The 17,099-nt window shown below is 38.0% G+C and overlaps 1 protein-coding gene across 7 annotated transcripts in view; it reads left to right on the top strand.

Annotated features, from left to right (window-relative positions):
• ATF7IP (activating transcription factor 7 interacting protein) overlaps nt 1–17,099 on the top strand; it is an 87,704-nt gene that overhangs the window by 53,170 nt on the left and 17,435 nt on the right. For 6 of the 7 annotated variants that reach the window (XM_075573971.1, XM_075573965.1, XM_075573964.1 and 3 more), the window contains exons 2-9: nt 9,224–10,650; nt 12,358–12,447; nt 12,732–12,874; nt 13,180–13,314; nt 14,416–14,481; nt 15,033–15,112; nt 16,267–16,352; nt 16,880–17,035. In XM_075573971.1, the coding sequence (XP_075430086.1) occupies nt 9,224–10,650; nt 12,358–12,447; nt 12,732–12,874; nt 13,180–13,314; nt 14,416–14,481; nt 15,033–15,112; nt 16,267–16,352; nt 16,880–17,035 (2,183 nt within the window). Of the gene's footprint in view, nt 1–6,351; nt 6,692–9,223; nt 10,651–12,357; nt 12,448–12,731; nt 12,875–13,179; nt 13,315–14,415; nt 14,482–15,032; nt 15,113–16,266; nt 16,353–16,879; nt 17,036–17,099 lie in introns of those variants that run through there. The other variant, XM_075573966.1, reaches the window with a different exon arrangement.

The following is a 17,099-nucleotide window of genomic DNA, read 5'->3' as shown; positions in this document are numbered from 1 at the left end:
GTGTGCAAAGGAATAATCTCAAAGGCTTTTATACATGGTTGCTTCTAGATCATTTGTGAATAAGGCTTATTTAATTTGCCTTGAAGCCACCTCCCAATGCTGGAGAAGAAATGTACTCCATTCACGTGAATGAGATGACTATCTCCTCCAGAATAGGGGAAGCTGTTTCACAGCATATGGAATAAGGTCTTGTAACGTGTCTCCTCCAAATCTCTGCGCAGGCTGCAAGTATTTGTCTAGTATACCAACAGATATTGGTGGATAGGTAATGTGGTTCATGATGAGGTCACTAATCGGTTGCACCAATGAGAACCAGTCATTTTGTAGCCTATGATCTGCTGAGCTTGAATTTGGCATGATTTCTCTTCTGATCCTTCCTTGTCAAGGGATTCATTGTTGTATGCCATTTCCTCTAGGTCATGATACCATCACTCATACTTGTGAATGTTCAGAAAGTGAATTCTGTATATACTAATATTCTGGATGTAGGTCACTCTCGTTTAAAGCTGCAGTTCAGTCAATATCCTGCATGTGTGTTTTTTTTAATAAATCAGTTCTGCAGTAAGAAAAAATACTTTTAGCATTTTCTGTTTTTAAAAACAACAACTTTGAAAGACCAATTTTCTTGTATTCTATTTTAACAAGCATTTGCTAAGGCACTGCCCCTTCATGTCCTGTCACAAGCCCTGGCACACCCCTTTGTTAGCCCTGCCCTCCCTCTTGCACATGTCCGTGCAGGAGTGCTCATGAATATTCATGAGCTTCCACTGAGTGACTGAAGCAGATGAAAAACATATCCCATATCTAAAGATGTCGCCAAATTTCGCCGATCAATACATGGAGAACGAATTGACTGGCAGCTATACAGTTCTTTAGGTAATTAGAGATTGCCCACATGAAACTATTGAATTAAAAAAAAAAAAAAAAAGACTGAACTGCAGCTTTAATACGAGGTAATTTTCATGACAATATACAGCATAGGCACTAGAAACAAAGTAATTCTACAGATTAAAAAAAAACACGCAATGTTACTACACAATGGAACGAAGTTGTTTGTACAACTGATTTTAAAAGATGCATGACAAAATTAGACAATGTTTGGTTTTAGGGGATTGTAGAGTTTTGCGATTTACTAAGCATCGTTGTGGACTAGGCAGATGCATTCTAGATCTGCCTATAAAATGGGTATACTAAAAGCAATAATTGGGTTATGTGATATCCTTATTAGTGTGGTCATCACAACCCAAATTTATGAACGTATCACAACTGTTGGAAGAAAGTCCCAGGAGTTTAAAGTGGTCTGTACATATAAAGTTGCCTCCTTGACTCTTGACATGATCAGATGGATCCCATTGTCACACACACACACATTGTCTTGTGTTTCAGCAATATATTTTGCAGGCATTATGGCCAGATTTACGGAGCATGCTATTCCAGAACATGCTGTCTGGCAAAGGAAGTCACTTTACATTCACTAGCAGCACTTGGTGTAATGCCTAGCAGCTATAGGCCATAGTTACGATCTTTATATTGTGCTTTCTCATATTTGAGACCGTTAATGGAACATAATGCTTTTGCATTTTATGAAACACCATTAATTAAAATATATAAATAAATGTAGACCACTGTCTATTTTCCTTTAAAAAAGTTTGCGGTTGACCTACCTGTATATACATGGTTTATGTTCGTAGGAAGCCCTATAATATACAGGGGAGAGCAAACTTTTGAAGCTGCGCCACCCCCTACCTTGGATCCGCGTGAAATGACGCTGCGGGGTCAGGTCACGTGACCCACAGCGTTATTTTACGCGTGTGACGTCTTGTCACCTGGCCTCACCGCGATGCCATGGTGACGTGTCACTTACCGGGATTCAGTTGGCTGTGTGGAGTGTTGATGGGGTCTCACGCGATCCCCGGCATTTAATTAAATGCCTGGTGGAAGAGCGCGGGGCCTCTGCAACCGGCCACGTGCCCCCCCAGACAAATCGCGCCCCCCCAGTTTGCACACCCCTGGATTAGACTAAAGGGCCAAAACCTGTTATAGGTACAGATCAGAAAACTATCTCCAAGCGTTTAACCATATGTATATTATCCCTGTACAAATTATTTTTCGTGATGTTGTAACCCATTTATTTACTGCAGCTATGTTTAATCCCATCCCAACTCCCTTTTGCTTTTTGTACCTTCTCCTTCTTTAAAAAAAAAAAAAATAAAAGCCTTAAATAAACTTTTTTTTATCTGATATTTTACCATCTTAAAAGGAAACAAACTAGAAATGCTAAATGCTAAATGCTTCACTAGTAAGTATCTGTACTATATATAACACGTGACGGGAATTTCAATACAAAATATGAAAATTTGAGAGATTTAACTCGAAAAATAAGAACAATGCTCTGACGGCTGTGTTTGAGTGACTAAGTTTTCCCATTCCTCATTATTCATATTCGAAATCTGTTTCATTTCAAGGATATCGCTATTCACCTTTTCCTGTCTCTCACGTTCACATTATTATGCTAACATAGTATTTCACGCTCCTACAGCCGCTTCCCAGTTTGTGCCAGATGTGCTGTTTTTAGAAATATCCGAGGTTTTTGCATTGTATATTTTCATTTGTCCTTCACAAACGTGTCTGGGTAAGAGTCAACTCGTGTATTGCAAGCCACGCGGCCTGTGGACTATCGGCTGTTTGCTCCTGCTAACTGCATTGCAGTTGCTCAAAGTGCAATGTTTCACACTGAAACTCGCATGTATATATTCTATATTACCTTATATGCCAAGTAAGTTTTCCTGATCTAGCCCCTTTAAAAAAACAAATTAAAAAGAACCTCTTAGACCAGTTTAAAGGTACATCTGTCTCACATTATGTGAATGTATTGCGATATTTCCCTCTACATTCTAATTGCCCTGGGAGAAGTTAAGGGTTGTGTTTTTGAGGTTCGTACTAATGTGGTGAATAGACTGTTCTTAAAAATAATCTCTCTGCAGATGTTTTATAGAGTTTAGTAAAAGCACCATCTACTGGTTGTACCTCAATGGTTGCATTGATGTTTGTCCTTGCTAGGTTCTATGTTACAGATTTTGCCAATGCTAAGGAGGAGCTCGATATAATTTGTTTTTAAAGAATGAACATGAAAATATTACTTGTTTAGCCAATTATGGACTCATGCCTCCAATTTATTATTTTATGTGCATATTTCTGTTCCAATATTCTAAATATAATATTTTTTAGGAGTGTCAATCTTAAGACCAATGAAGGGAGAGTGCTTTTTCTTACCAATTTACCTTCATCTTGTTGGTTTTTTACTTCCTCCGATTTCTGGTAATTGTTTGATACCTTCCAATACGTTTCAATGTGCTTCTCAGGTTAAGAGCCCGGCTAATAGCAAAGGAAATATACTCTTGAATTTTGGCATATATTCCATCATGCAAAACTTAGTGACATTTCACATGGTGTGCCGGCCAGACCTGCTGGATGTTCCTCAAGAGGACCTTTTTTTTTGTTTTTTTTTTGTTTTTTAAAGGTTTACAGTTTTGAGAATTTTTGCAGCTAAGCAAAAAGGGAAGTACCACGATCCAATAGGGGTGTGTGGGAACGGTCCGATAGGGTTTTCTTTAGCCTGAAACATTGCACCCCCCCCTTACCATTTTAGTGCCCCTTTGTAAATCTCCTGTTTGGAAGTGGTTTACTCTCTTGGTTCTTTTTACACTTCCTTCCCCCCTTGTTTATTTGCACATCGTTTTGTCTCCACAGGAGTAGCTAAGTAGTGCTCAATTTCTGCAGGGGTTACACTGCGACATTGCATAGTTACTCTCCATTAGATCTCGCTTGTCTTCTGTACTATCCACTCCGTTTGTTTTGCCCGTGTACATTAAAATCATATGTATTTTATCTAAATTAATCTTTCTTTTGGACTCTGTTGGAGTTTGTTGTACTCTCCGCGTAATGATCTCTGGTTTCATTGTTGATACTTTTCAGGAACTTTAGGTCCTGTTGTCTTCGAGCACCAATAGCGGTTACTTTATTCTTTTTTGCTAGAATTGGAGTGGTGCTGTCTAACACCTTTTTTTCCACAGGTAGCTGGTATGTTTGAATTGAGCGCATCTGAAGGGAAAAAACATTAATTTCACAGGATACAAATAAGTAAAATTGTTACTTTAGACGTGGCTGAATCTTTCTTTACATACCCAGCTGAAAAAAAGTGACTCCTTGGCACATGATCTCGAGTCTTTGTTTTCAGGACTGCTCAAAGACAAACCTAAAGCGCATGGTGGCTTAGTGTAAATTTTATGTAGGGTGTTCTGTTTTATTTTTCTTTACGTGGTCTTATTTTTGACTTCCTGTTTGTTGACGAGATGAAGCAGTTCATCCGGTCCCAGATACCTATTTGAAGCGAGCGACTCAATCGACGGAAAGGATCTCTGCTTACAACATCAAGCAGCCACGTTCCAAAGAGTACACTGCTTTAGTGTGGTTACCTCTTGCGCTAATTTATATTATGTTAACGAGTTTTACACACCTTGTCATGGGGATCAGGTAGGAAAATAGACACTTTCTGCAACTAAAATATATAGCTTGGATGTGTCCATTTATTGAAGATATTGTTATTGGAAGAGTATTTAAAGATACAATCCCTTTAAAAGAGCATTTACTTGCCGAAAGATATATATTTTTTTTAAGTCCCAATTTTTCCTCTGCGACAGTAAAAAGCAGAGGACATTTCATCCCAAACACAAAAAATACAAATATCTTCACAGTGTGCGCTACGTGGGGGAAAAAAAGGGCTAGGAATCGATCTAGAATGAAGTCCACTTAATAACGTGCATGTTCTTTGCAGGTTGTGATACCTTTCAATAGACCAAAATGAAAGTTCATGATGGCGGTGATTGCATGCTTTCAAGACTACATTATAGTTTGTTTCTAATCTACCTTTTCCATATGAACCTGATTTTAATGAGTGAATTCATTCGTTCTTTCCATGTTTGTGAGTTGCATGATTTTTATTTGAAATAGCGCTAATAAAATTCCTATTTTACTTGGCTGCATTCAGGGTTATTTAAGATGCTCCAGGGTTTCATGTAAACACTCTTTAGAGGCTTTGCATGATCGTCACAAGCCCTTCTATCTGCCCTCCTCATTCACTCCTATTTCCACAGTACAGTACTGTTGCTGGGCAAGCTTCCACAGTCTGGCTGCTGATTGGTTGCCTTTTTGAGCAGCTCATATGAGCAGACATTTGTAAGCCTATCAGATACCTTTTATGCTAATATCTCCTTTATTGGCTGCAGTGAAGTGATCTTTCTCGACTGAAAAAATGTCACATTTGCTGAAGGGTACAGAGTAGCCACATGGTCCTGCCTTGTCATTTAGAGTTTAGACTTTGTTTTTGTGAGAGTTTGAGGGTTCTGAGTTTGCTTGTTTGTTTTTTTTTTGTTTGTTTTGTTATTTTTTTTTAATCTGTGAAAGTGAGTAATTAAATGCATACCATAGGGAATGTATAACCCTGCTTTGTAATGTAATATGTTGCACTAGAGCATGTTCAGGCAAGTTATTAAGCTGGTGACTATTTCTTTTTATTTATCCCCCTTTTCCGTTTTCTTACATTTTATACTTTCAGATTGGGGTTATATTTTTCTTTTAACACATCTGCTCTTCATATTGATCATTGTAGGAGATCTGAAACCGGTATCTTTCTACCAGTTAAACGATTATTTACATGGTGACAGGGCAGAAGATGCTACATGACACCATGCAATATTGTGTTATGACAATAACCAACAAATATACACCTATATATCTTATTTGATTGTGTTCCTGGAACAATCTTTAAGGCAGCCAACCTACAGAACTCAAAACTGACATTTTAAGAGTAGTTTAAAGGTTACATTGATAACATTTGTATGCACTAAACATTAGAGATCTGTATAAGCATCAAAATAATATATTAGAAGTCTTGAAGCATCAAATATTTGTTATTTCTGTTAATAAGCTGCCAACATTTCCTGCAGTGTGGTACAGTAATTGCATACAAAGTAAGCCGATATTAATACAAACCGATGCAATGGGTACGGAGGGCCCTGCTTGGGAGGGCTTCCAATCGGTTTTAAGCTTGACACAATTGCAGATGCCATAAAACCCATAGATATTGCTCCGTTGCCTTCTATTTTTAAGAAGGGGAAATATTGTGAATGGCGGTTTAGGTCAAAGGTAGGAATATGCACATTTTTGGCCAACCAGAAGCTGTCTGTGCCAGATCAGGGTGTACATAGTGTTGATCAAACATGTTTCTCATTTACTGAAACTTAAAGGGGCACTGGAGCTGTGCCCCTGACCTCTATTTCACTTACATTTCTTGAGGAAACACTTGACATTATTCTACAAATAAGTTAATTGAACCAAAATTCATTATCTAATTTCTACTTGGCTCACTAAACCCTTCAATCCTCCCAAGATTTATTGATGTAAAGCAAAGCTCTGAGAGGCATGTTATTGGCTTGCACAGATGTGAACAGTCCCCTTTTTTGCATGCAGTCCTCCTCCTGTCTGCTCTCGTTGTCTGCCTCTCTCCTGCATTCTTGTTCAGTTGTGGCTGCAGGGAGCTCTCTTGTGGATATGGCTGGAAATTTTTCCTGTTGTGTACAAGCGTGGGCCATGATATCTGAGCAATATACCACAGGGCCATTTGCATTACAAGGTTTGTACAATCAGACGGGTTTTGTGGCGGTGGGCGTGTCTTTAATAGGTTCTGTTTGCATGATTTTGAGTTTTAATATCCATTTGGCCTACTTATGCTGATCTTAAATATGATTGACGATTTGACACAATGGTAATCTGAACTAGGTGGGGCTAAAAGAATGCATAAAAACAATGAGTTTTCAAGAATAGAAATTAGAGTGTAAAAGATTCTGTATTTCAGTTTAGAAACCAATCTTGTCTCACTGAGAAGGACTTTTGATGCTATTGGTGTTTCCCATAAAATTCCTAGTATTTATTAGCTGGACTTAACTGCAGAGTTTAGAGTATAAAAATATGGGGCAGTATACTCTGTATGCGCCACTTGTTGTGAAAGTGTTAACTTTGCAGAATGTGATGCATTTTCTATATGCTTGTATAGAGCAGGTATTGTACACATTAATTTCAAGCCATTATTGGAGATGTGTTTTTTTTTTTTTTTTTTTTTAAGGCTAGGAAAACCTGGGCAAATGGAGCATAACACCGTGCTAAATTCCTTCCCTGTACTGTAGGGTGTCCTTTTGGATATTGATGGGACTGTACTTTGAATATCAAAGGGAGTTATTAGTGAAATGTAATATAGGTTAAATGAAGGTGATTGATTTTAAAAGGTGTCAAACCATTGTAAGTACATGTAAATGTTTTACATGTTACATTTCATCAGTAAGTGGATGCTCTGTAGTTTTTTTATTTTTTTTTACAATTTGTTTTATCACAAAAGAGATTGGTGAAAGTAGCACCTTGTTTTCCCACAGGCAAACGGTCCCCCTTAATCCTGCCCCCTTTGGTGTTCTTCAGATGTCATTTTGATGGTGTTATTAGTCAAGCAGCTAAATGTGGAGGACAAGAAGTAAATCCTGTGCTTTAAGAGACCAATCTTGTAGCAGCTAATTGTGTTGTTTTTGTTGTTGTTTTTTTTAGTAATTTATAGAATGTTAAAAGCCTAATTGATAAATATATTGTTTTCATTAAATATATATATATATATTTTTTTTAAGTGTGTATTTACTTTCTTTTGGAGGTGTAGTCAAAGGCACATGTTCAACATTTTTTGTTTACAACCACTTTTCAATCCTATGTTTTTTAATTCTCTGTTCAGATTTATTTTTATGCAGTATAAAACTTGATGAATTTTTATCTGAATAGCAATTTGAGACCTGTAGCAAAACGATCAACGTAGTTAAGTGCACACTGTTTGAATGTGCATTACTCCATTGAGGAGAGAACATGAAGAGCTTGATTTTCAAATTTGTACTTGTAAAACCATTTCCATACATTTAAAGGTACAGTTCCACCAACTTCATTAAATTGCATACTCGCATTCACCGAACACCAACTTTTTTTCGGGATTAAGCTTTTTGGAGTGTCTTTGTGGTGTACACGGAATGGCACAGGACCTGGTGCAACAAGGGCCTTTATGACTTCAATGGTACATCATGGGAACTTGCCCCCTCCACTTTGGTTTTTGGCCTCCGGTCATGTCGTGACCACTCCATGAGTGATCACATGATGGGGGATGTGTTGGCACTGTAAAGGTTAAAATGTATGAAATAACTTTTAAAATGTGGGCCCAAATGCTGAATTCAGGATGCGGATGTGAAGTGCAAAGATCTAATTGAGCATCTTCAGAAGAGTGGAGATGATTGGTGCACCAAAGATAGATTAGGCCACTCAGTGAGAGATGCAACTTGAAAGGAAGACCAGGAACGAGAAGAAAAAAAATCCATGGTAGTGCAGGATTCCTATGCCTACAAATTAAACCATGAGTGTGTTTAGCAAACTCTTACTTTTACTGCAAGGTGAGGATATAAATGAAGTTGTTGCTCTAAGATTTAGCTAGAAAGGTTGGCATTGTCTACTTTAAGAAGGACAATTTAGTAGAGCGAAAATCCAACAAGCCAGAAGTGAAAAAGCTTGCAAGGAAAATACACAGAAATCCGAAAATGGAGAGACTTTCTGACAAATTATAGGGACGAAGAGAAAGATTTATTTTTTGCTAATTTTTCTTTGTTTTGACTTCTCAGTCAGAGCTTGAATAGGTATTTGTTTTCATTACGTTTATTTTTTTAATTGTGTATACGCAAGCTATGTGTGTAAATGTGGAAAGGCATTGATTGAGTGGGTTTGTAAAGACATCCTTGTATTGTGAATTGTAAGAAGTTTTGGTGTAGGGCAAATAACTCACATGTTTGGTCCATACCAGTTTCAAAACATTTAGCACAGATTTTTTTTCTCTCCCATAAATACGTGAGCTAGTATGGTTTTTCTGGGAAAATTAGTGCATTATCCTATTTTACTATGATGGTCATCAAAATGCTCACGGAACTCATCTTAACTTTGACCTGGGCCTAATTTATAAAAATGTTAATCTAGGCAAAAGTTCTACTTTTTTTCCTTGAATCGTGGCATTTCGTGAAATTGCATATTTTAATAGAGGGAAAGAAAAACTAATTGGGTTGATTTTTTATTAATAATATACCTGTTTCTTATAAAGGTTTAAGATGGATAATACAGAAGAACCTCAAAAGAAAGTCTTCAAAGCCCGCAAAACGATGAAAGCGAGTGACAGGCAACAATTGGAAGCAGTGCACAAAGCAAAAGAGGAGCTGCTGAAACCCACTGAATTTAAGTTAGTTAATGGAAATCATGAGAATGGGGATTCGGACATAAACTCTCCCCACAATGATACAGACTATATGGCAGACAAAAAGGAATTAAATGGCATAATAGATGTCAGCATTGATTCCCACGAAGTTCCTATTGTTAAACTTTCTGACATCAAGGAAGATTTCAGAAACCTTGACCAAACTAGAGACTTGAAAGTAAAACTTGATGAACAGCCTTCAGAAAGTATCGCATGTCAAGAGGATACGGACAACGTGGCTGTTAGCGAGGTTAGAGTCCAGGTCTCAAACAATAAAGATGGAGTACAGTGCGAAGAAAAGAGTACAGTGTTTGGAAGAGTGGACCAAAGCGCACCAGATGGGTTGACATTAGAGGAAGAGAAAGTAACTTGTGATACAGAACCTTCAGAGGAAAAAACACAATTAAGTGTTCCTGGTCAACTGCCTTTGGAGGAAGAAAGTTCCACTGTTTTAGAAGGTACTCATGAGGTGAAGGAAGAAAAACACAAGGAAGAAGCTGATGAGGAACAGTTGGCACAGGAAACTTTGGACATGTTAACAGAGAGTCAAGAGGACAAGGAACTGGAAGTGGATAGTCTGGAAGAGTCTTTGGATGCACAAGGGGAAGATGCAGAGGATGGAGATGTAAAGGATGATATTTTGGAGGAAGATATTTTGGAGGAAGATCAACCAAAGGAGACAAAAGTAAACCAAGAAGATGAACAACAAGATACACTGGGAGCTGATGAGGACACAGAGGAAGAGTTAACTATAAAGCAGGGCAGTGATGATTTGATGGTTGGTCAAGAAACCGGGGAAACACTAGAGATGGTGGAAGAAGAGGGTGATTGTGCAGAAGAAGAAAAGGAAGTATTAGAGATGCATTCAGAGGAACAGGATGCTGGAGAAGAGGCAATATCAAGCAGTATGGAGATTGACCAGAATCAGAAAGATGAAGAGCAGAAATCAGACCTCCCAGAGACTACCTTTGAAAAATCAGACCTACAGACGGGATCGGTCTTGGAAAGTACAGACTCTATGGAGACAGATGATATTATTCCCATTCTTGAAAAACTAGCTCCAGTGGAGGATGAGATGCAATGCTTTTCCAAAACTGATTTACACTCTGAGAGTGCTGCAAGTCCTGATGAAGAGAAGACAGAACATTGCCTAAGTTCTCCAAGCAAACAAGAGAGTAGTGAAACTCTGCCAAGTGAAGCCTTTCTAGTTCTCTCTGATGAAGAAGAACCTTGTGATGTTGCTCCATCAGCGGAAGAAAAGGCATCAAGCCCACAAGGTAAAGGATTTCTCCCCCCCCCCCACCCCCTTTTTTTTATTTATTTTAATTTTTTTTAAAAATTTAAATATGCTCCCACTGATATTTGTTTAAACTACTTTATTCAGTGTATTGCTTACTTAAGTAGTGAGATAATTAAGCCTGTGTCATACCAAATGCAAACATAATTTATTGTAAATCTCCATAATGTCTTTTGATTTATGTTTTGAAAGGTGGTTTTTTTTTTTTTTTTTTTGCATTTCATGTATATTATGTCAAAAACACCACCTTGATGGAATGTTTTTTTTTTTTTTTTTTTTTTTTTAATGGCAGTTTTCAGAACCATGCAGTTGTTTTCCAGATGTACATGAAAGTGCTATCGGGCGGTGTTTCTGCTGTTATAATCTGAGTTTAAACTCTATTCATAAGGTCCTTTTTTCTTGGTTGTGGATCAATGCAAAAAATACAAGGAATATGGAGGAAAGAGCTCCATTTATAGACAAGACTATTTACTACCTCATAAGTAAAAACCACACACTTCTTCATGGGAGGTTTGGGGTTTTAGTTCCTCTACCTTAAACAAAAATTTTAAACTTCTCTGTGAAGATTTGTCCTGTGCATATTGGACCCCAATATTGGCATTTTTGTTGCATTGTGTTCAGCGTTTTAAGCAGCATTTTAGTGTAAAATATACATTTGAGCGCTGAGCAGTTCATAATTTACCACTGCATATTTTGAGGATGGTAAAATGGTGGTTCATCAATTACTAGCTTAAAGCTGCAGTTCAGGCTCCCGTTTTTTTTTGTTTTTTTTTTTAGTTTTTTTTTTTACTTCAATAGTTTTATGTGGTCAATCTCAACTTACCTAAAAAAATCTGCATAGCTGCTGGTCAATTCGTTCTCCGTCTATTGATTGGCAAAGTTTGGCGACATCTTTAAATATGGGGAATGTAAATCGTTCCTATAGGAACAAGCATGCTTGTTAAAATAGAATACAAGAAAATTGGTCTTTCAAAGTTGTTTTTTTAAAAACAGAAAATGCTAAAAGTATTTTTTCTTGCTACAGAACTGATTTATTAAAAAAAAAAACACACATGCAGGATATTGCCTGAACTGCAGCTTTAAGTAGTATCTGCTTTTCTGTTAACTGGCTGTTTTGCAACCTAGAGAATATTCAGACTAATTGCATATAGAGAGAGGCATTAAGTGTCATTTTAAGCTTAAATTTTGAAACTGTTTCTTGTTATTTGTTCCTAAAGCTAGGCATATTAGTTAATAGAATGTTTGTGAATCAAAACAGGAAGTAGCTTCTTTTTTTTTTTTTTTCCCCCTCTCCTTTTTTGTTTGCATTTTGAGGATTCAGTCAAATTGAATATATCTTATGGATGGACAAGTGTATTCTCTAGTGTTCAATTGTTCATAAACACAACTACACCGCATACAGTGATCTGTTAATTTAACATCTTAATTTCATTTCAACTTCAAAGACCTTTTTTGGGAGGTTCTCGGTAAAGCTAGTCTCTATATAGACACTTTTTAAAAATATGATCCAATACACTTGTTTTGTGTCACATATGTGACATTTTATAGACCACTCACAATTATGGACTCTATTCATCATGCAGTTTAGGCCCAGGTTTACCATACATTGTTAATCACAAGAATGGTGGAAGTTTACTTACAAGGTTTAATTGTACGGTAGCTAATTATGTTCTTCCTATTTTCTTAGGTGAAAGCAGTGACATTCTTGAGAAGCCTGCAGAAAAAAAGGAGGAACAAAAAAAGGAGGAGAATGAAGAGGAACCACATGCAGAGAAAAGTGCGTTGTAATACTTTTCAGCAGCAATTTCTAGATTGAATGAATGTAAATTGTATGCAAAGAGACTGAAGAGCAATGTGAATGAGGTCAGGCTTAAATGGTCTTCAAAATAATATTTGTGGAATTTGAAATATTGGGAGGGTAGTCCGAACCAAATGGTCTACAAGTTATTGTAATTCTATACGACATTTCATATCTTCAGGTAATTTTATAAAATGAGCAGCCTTTTCCCCCATCCTGTGTTTGACCAAGCTTCTTGTATATTTTCATCTTTGTCCTTCTAGGCGAGGGTCCCCGACGCAAGCGCTCAAAATCTGAGGACCTAGACAGCCAGCACTCAAAGCGGCGGCGGTATGAAGAAGAGTATGAAGCAGAGTTACAATTGAAGATTACAGCAGGAGATGATCTCAACAAGAAATTGCAAAAGGTAGTAAAGATTTGTGACTTTTGCCGGGATTTACTAACCTCCGATAATAGTTCTGTTACCGTGATCCCACATCTGCCCTTAATGTGAATGGCAGTTAACATATGATCACGGCTCGATTAACTCCCATCAGAGGTTATGGGCTCCCGACTAGAGTGAATTTGCTCCTTCGTTATTATAACTATTTATTCATTTTACCCAACGGTTATTATGTAGAGGGAAAATTGATGGATAAAGGCTTCAGGTGGGCAAATTGCATTGGGTTTTTTTCCTCTTCCAATGATACATTGGTTAATCTGTGTCTACAGGTGGTCCAAGAGTTACTGGAGGAGAAGCTGAGTGCCTTGCAGTGTGCAGTCTTTGACAAGACCCTAGCTGATCTGAAGAACCGTGTGGAGAAGATCGAATGTAAAAAACATGAGACTGTTTTGAATGCAATTCAGGTAATACCCCATTAATTGAAGTACATTGTGACACGCAATTCTATACAGCTACTTAAAGTAGAAATCCCCCCCCTAAAACACACCCCTGGTTCCCATTCTGTTAAAATAAATAATAATGAAAAAAATATGAACCGACATTTTAACTGAAGAAGTGCATAGGCACCTTGATTAAAATGAAGGTAAATAAAGCACCTGGCCATGATGGTATGCGCCCAAGAGTTCTTAAGGAGAAAAGTTCAGTAGTAATGAAACAATTATACATCTATTTAATATTCAAGGACTCCATTTCCACAGGCTTAGTACCACAAGACAGAAAAAACACAAAAAAAAGCGCACAACGCTCATGGTATAGTAAATTAAAATATGAGTGACACAATATTTAGTAAGTAATCTGCGTACATCAGGAAAGAATTAAAACAATGTCAAGGGATATTGTTACCCAAGCGCCAACCAGCAGGACCAGGTCTTTCCAGCAAGATGTCATCTGGTGATCCCCAGCTACTTGCTTCCGAATCCAGAGTCGTCACACTGGTATCAGTTGTTGATCTTTATGGTCTGTCCATTGCTCAAACACCAATCCTATTGCTAGGTAAAGTGTGATGCAGGTTCAAATGTCCCAATGTTCTAATTCACTACTTGTGAGTGGTAGGGAGTCAGTGAGTGGAGATCGTCTAATCGCGGTGGTTTGCTGGACCTCTGCGTCCCACTGCTTCTCAGTCTGCCTGTCGGTGACGTCACTACACTGCGACGCCGTGTAGCGTGCGCTCGAGCCTCTCACCGGTCTCCAATCAAACAAACAGCGTTGTAGGGATGTAACAGTTCATCGGATCACTTGAGTCTAGGTGTCAGTACTATCCTACGCGTTTCGAAACTGGCACGTTTCTTCATCAGGGAATAGACATTGGATAATGTTTCTATGGGGGTTGTTTGACTTCCTCTGGATCAATATACTGTAAATACAAATCTATAAAGAGTATGTCATCTAAATGTAACACATGCTGAACGTATATCTTTTTTTTTTTTTTTTTTTCATCTCCTACGATGTAACTCTTAGAATATCAAGTCTATTAATAAAGGGTAACTTCTTACTTTTCCCTTTAGGCTAAAATTGCCCGGTTGACAAAACGCTTTGGAGCAGCCAAGGAAGACCTAAAGAAAAGACCAGAGGTAAAAAATTCCTACTAGCAATCAATGAAATGCTTCCAAAATCGGCATAATTTTTCCTCTAGCAACAGTGCTTACAGTTGACGCTCTTTAATGCCTATTCATTTGATGTTGGCCTTGAGATGCGCAAAAGACTGGTGCTTGATCTTTGAGAGGAACTTGAGCATTCGCATGTAATAAATTGATGGCGTATTGGGTATAGTAATAGCCAGACCTATTCTAATTCATTAATAACATGTTTAAGTCTGGGAAATATACAATGCTCACTGTTGCTGTTTAACTGTTGTCCTTTATGGACACGATTGTTTTTGTTCTTTGAGCCTTTTTGTTTTATTTCATTTTTATTTATTTATTTCTAACAAATTGTTCATGAAAATTGAGTATTCTGGTGCATTGATATGAGACGGTAATGGCATCATGGAAAATCTTCCCCCTTACATAAAAAACAAGTACATTTTTTTTTTTAAGTCTGAAATGTTTTGCGTAAAAGAGTGCACATGTTAATGCCGTACAACTGTAAAATTAACAGTAACTTTATTTTTGCATTAATAAAGCAAACTACAACCACCCAGCCGGCATCTCCAGGGAAACCTGCAAATGAAATGTCTGCAAACGGTAACCTTGGGACGTACAGGTGAGCTGGAAATCATTAGCGATTACATTTTCTTTACAGCCCCAGTCTATTGTACATGGCTCAATGTTAACGCAACCCCATCTCTGCCAAGAGGAGCTTACCGTTCTATATTGTAATATCGTACACAGTCTTTCCTCAATGAAAAATTGATATTTTGCACAATACCTTGAAATACATGAGCAACAAACCTGATCTGTGATTTGTGGCAAGGTACCGAAAATAAGTCATCTGTAGCATGTGAACTGATCAATAAGATTAAGAGCTTTGTTTGCCAGTGGCTGCTGGTCATTTAGAGAATCAAACTAATTTCTTTACTTAACATAGATGTTCCTTCTGTAATTTATAGACAGAGGATGAGACACGCACTCAATATCAATGGTAATAGAGGTGGGGTACTTAGCTGCCAGTGCGCTGGTCCTGGGGAGCTCCTGTAGTCCCAAATGTTCCAGTACAAAGAAGAAGAAGCAGGCACACGGTCTTACTCTCACCTTGAGAAAGGCAGTATTTGACTGCCGAAACATTGGACTTTATGGCATATTAAACCTCCTTCTGTAATTTCACAGTTTAATATCCTTTCTTTATAAAGTACGGTCTCTGATCTTTTGTATTGTGCCTTTTGCGTACATAGAAACCACCAACTTCTATACATTTATTGCTTAGACCAGGAGTGGCCAACTCCAGTCCTCAAGGGCCCCCACAGGTGGTGCAGTCATTCTGACCGAGCCATTGATTGAGCCACCTGTGCTGAAGCAGAGATATCCTTAACACCTGCTCTGTTGGTTGCCCTTGAGGACTGGAGTTGGCCACTCCTGGCGTAGACAGCCGCTAAAATCTACTTGAAACCATTTGAGTAGTAATATCACGGCTACGAAACGGCAACATTACTACTGCTTCACAGCCTTTTCATGCCTCCTCTGTTTAATAATATTGAGCAGAGTTTGGCATTTGGTATTTTGAACTGTATGCATACATGGCTTTTCCCCAATGTCCGAGGTTTCCATAATACCACGGAACCCTCAGTGCTTTACTTCATTTTCTTGATACAGTGAAAACCTCTCAATTGAGCAACAGTCTTGGTTTTTTTTCACGATTTTTCATATATTTCTTTAGGCCCAGAATTCTGGGTTTCCTAACTGTTCCCATTTTTTCTGTAGAAATGCCAACACTGTGAGACAGATGCTGGAGTCAAAGCGAAATGTGGGAGACATCGTTACAACTACGTTCACAACCTCTGCTACTGGTAAGGCAGTACATGCTAAGTACAATAAGTGGATACATTTTGTGTATACATGGATAATTTTGCTCATTTGCACAGTAGTTGATTGAATTGCTTCACGGTTTTGTAAAGTTCTACTCTGGTGATTTTTGCTTTTACTTCTGTTTTAAGTAATAACTGGACACGCGCTGGCAGTTAGCCGGCTTGAATCTGCTATTTTGGCACCCTTGTTTCTGAACCGTGAATATGCAATATGTTCAGGATATGAGTATTTTTGTTAAGTGATCTGACTGGGGATAAGTGAAGCCATAATATAATGTCTGTTATGGAAAAAACAAAGCGAAAAGTTCTTGCATCGCCGCTCCAAAAAACTATTGCAGAACGAGAAATCCAAGCATGCAGTCAGTTTGTATGTGAATATTTGCACAACTGTTCATGCTGTTGTGGTGATAGGTGTAACCTCTGACTTGCACTGAGCTACTGTTGCATTGAAGTCACATTGTATACATAATGAATGAAATATGATTTTTTTTAAATTTATTTCATTACAGGTCAACCTCCAATTTCTCCCGTTCCTTCACTTCCTCCCCCGTCCAATGTACCACTACGCACACCTAACACTACGCAGTTACCAGCCACCCAGTCCCCTGCAAATAACACCCTTCAAGGAAGGGCACCGCCTGACTGGAAGCTAATTCAGCAGAGAAGTGAGTATGTTCCTGTAAATGTGTCCGATATACAGGTTCAAAAACACATGTCTAAAGTTCAATC

Source organism: Ascaphus truei, chromosome 17 (assembly GCF_040206685.1).
Source record: "Ascaphus truei isolate aAscTru1 chromosome 17, aAscTru1.hap1, whole genome shotgun sequence".
Lineage (NCBI taxonomy): Eukaryota > Metazoa > Chordata > Amphibia > Anura > Ascaphidae > Ascaphus > Ascaphus truei.
Note: the sequence above shows the minus strand (reverse complement) of the source record. Positions and strands in the feature narration are given on the sequence as shown.